The sequence below is a fragment of the Punica granatum genome, chromosome 2, assembly GCF_007655135.1.
Source record: "Punica granatum isolate Tunisia-2019 chromosome 2, ASM765513v2, whole genome shotgun sequence".
NCBI lineage: Eukaryota > Viridiplantae > Streptophyta > Magnoliopsida > Myrtales > Lythraceae > Punica > Punica granatum.
Genome location: NC_045128.1, coordinates 9,727,071 through 9,729,445, shown reverse-complemented (window position 1 = coordinate 9,729,445; position 2,375 = coordinate 9,727,071). Strand labels below are relative to the sequence as shown.

At 41.2% G+C, this 2,375-nt stretch overlaps 1 protein-coding gene across 1 annotated transcript; it reads right to left on the bottom strand.

Moving 5' to 3' along the window:
* Nucleotides 1–403: 403 nt before the first annotated feature.
* On the bottom strand, nucleotides 404–1,612 carry LOC116194987 (gamma-glutamyl peptidase 5-like). The gene is made up of 2 exons (XM_031523930.1): nucleotides 1,458–1,612; nucleotides 404–1,304 (listed from the first exon to the last, which is right to left on the bottom strand). Exons 1-2 carry the CDS (start codon nucleotides 1,588–1,590, stop codon nucleotides 652–654), a joined length of 786 nt encoding a protein of 261 aa, XP_031379790.1. The 5' UTR covers nucleotides 1,591–1,612; the 3' UTR covers nucleotides 404–651.
* Between the last annotated feature and the right edge of the window lie 763 nt (nucleotides 1,613–2,375).

Genomic DNA, 2,375 nt, shown 5'->3' with positions numbered 1-2,375 from the left:
TTTATTAGAAAATGATAAACTCAACATAACATATAAGACATTTTTGTAGTACTTATTACTATTGTTCCATAGGTAATCATACTTGAAAAAAAAAATGGCACGTGCTCATATAGTATCCTTAATGGTTTCTATCCCAAAATTGGCTTCCTTCATGAGGCTGACATATACATGCATGCATAATCTCCTTAAAGCACAGCTTAAGGGGAAAAAAAAATATTCTAACTGTCTTTTCTAACACTTTGTAATATATAGGCATATATATTCTTTTTCGATATTATAATTTATTTTTGGTTATTCACACACACATATATACATATATATTTTGATTACAAGGGAGCCTATGGGCCTAATTACATTGAAATAGAAATCCTAATTATATAATAAAGAGGCACGGATAATCCCATTGAGTGTCGAACCTATGATTTCTTGGTTACCAAGTGAGAGGTATGCTACTGCGTTACACCCTCTCTTGATACACGTATATATTCTTTGATGTTAATGTTATTATTTATATATCAACATAAGTGAGTACATCATTTTTGCTAACCAAGCCAGGTTAGTGGATCAAGTTGCATAATTAGAAGGAAACCCTATACATATTTCCCAAAAAAATTAAGCATAGTAAAAAAGCTTAAGGGGAAAACCCCTCTATCATCTCCTGCCTTTGAGGAAGATTCTGCAGATCCTTTCCCAGCATTTCCGGTCCGGTTCCGATATTTCCAAGGCCAACTTTGCATTCTCAGCAAAACCTTTTTCGATGCAGCCATTGCTGAGGAGGCGGTCGATGAGGTTGCAAAGGATATCCTTGGTGTACTCGGGATGCCCCTGGATGCCCATAATGTGTTCGCCGAACGCAAACATCTCGATGCTGGTTTTCTCAGAGAAGGCGATGATCTCAGCACCCGAAGGGACTTCCCACACCTCATCCTGATGACACTCTATTATGGTGAGCGATTTCGGGATTGCTGCAGCTTCTTCTTCTTGTTGGTCTTGTTCCAGAAAGTCGCTGAGCAAGCAGTCCTTCACTATCCTCACTTTCCTGAGGCCGATGTCCCATCCCGTGTATGACTTCCCGACTTTGCCCCCCAGTACCCTGCACAGCACCTGGTGGCCGAAGCAAACACCGAGGACTTTCTTCTCCATCACAAATAGAGTCTGGAGGAGGAAGCAGAGCTTGATGATCCAGTAATCATTCCCGTAGGCGTCGTAAGGACTTCCGCTCACTATAAAGCCGTCATACTTGTCCAGCTCGCTCATCTCCGGGAACTCCCCTTCCACCACTCTGTACAGATCCCACCTCTCCCCTGTTTTTTTACCAAAAAATACACCTCATTGTAAGTATACTTTAAAATTACATCTTCCCGTATTTTTTCCTGTTATTTTCTGGTCGTGATTCGTTTAAGAACTCGAGTGGATTGTGCAAGCGCCAAGCACGAGTAGCGGCACTAAAGCATTACCTTCTTCTGCAAAGGCGGAGACAAAGACATTGAAGTAGCCTCCATATACTTTCTTGACATAGTCGGAGTCCCTCGCCGCAAGCAACAGCGCGTATCTCTTCGACTCCACTTGATGAGCAGCTATAACTGTCATGGTCTCCCGGTCTTTCGTGGGGAAAATCTCCTCCGCACCAATAAATTTTGGAGCTGGTGATGAGAAAGAACGACGAAGCTATATAAACCGAAGAATATAACGATACTCCGCAACGGATTAAGAGAAGATCAGTGTGATGTTTTGTTCAATTTCGGTGCAGAGATTTGAAGAATGAATGGCGTGTTTTATAGGTGAGAAGGATGAAAAGGATGGACATGGAAGATAGGCGTGTGGTCTAAAGAGAGATGCTGCTGAGGAATTTGGAAACTTCCATGAGTGTGTCCTTTGAAGAAATATATTGTTATCTTTGTCTCTCTCCGAAAAATTTTCCATTGTTCTTTCTTCCACCTGAAAGAATCGGTGTTTTTGACATATTGCCCCTTAAACTTCACTAGGTATCAATTATATAAGCCTTTCCACCATGCATAAGCTTAGCTGCCAATCAATGTACAAGAATTATGCCCTCAACCTGGCTCACCAAGACAAGGGTTAATCTTAGCCCCATCAACACTATATGATCTTTGTGCGTTTCATGCGTACCCGATTGAGGTTTATTGGAAAGACTGCTTGAAATTATGAACTGGTGTTATGACTTTTCTATGCTACCATATGCACGGGTCATTGCCTGAGGATGATTGCACAATGTGTTGGTTTTTGCGACCGCGATTAGAAACTCTTGTTTCAGCAAAGATAGACTACACCATTTCGGATTAAGTTAATTTTAGCACAAGATTCACAAAATGCCACGCCTTCCGGAATAAATACTTTGGGATTGGCTATAATGG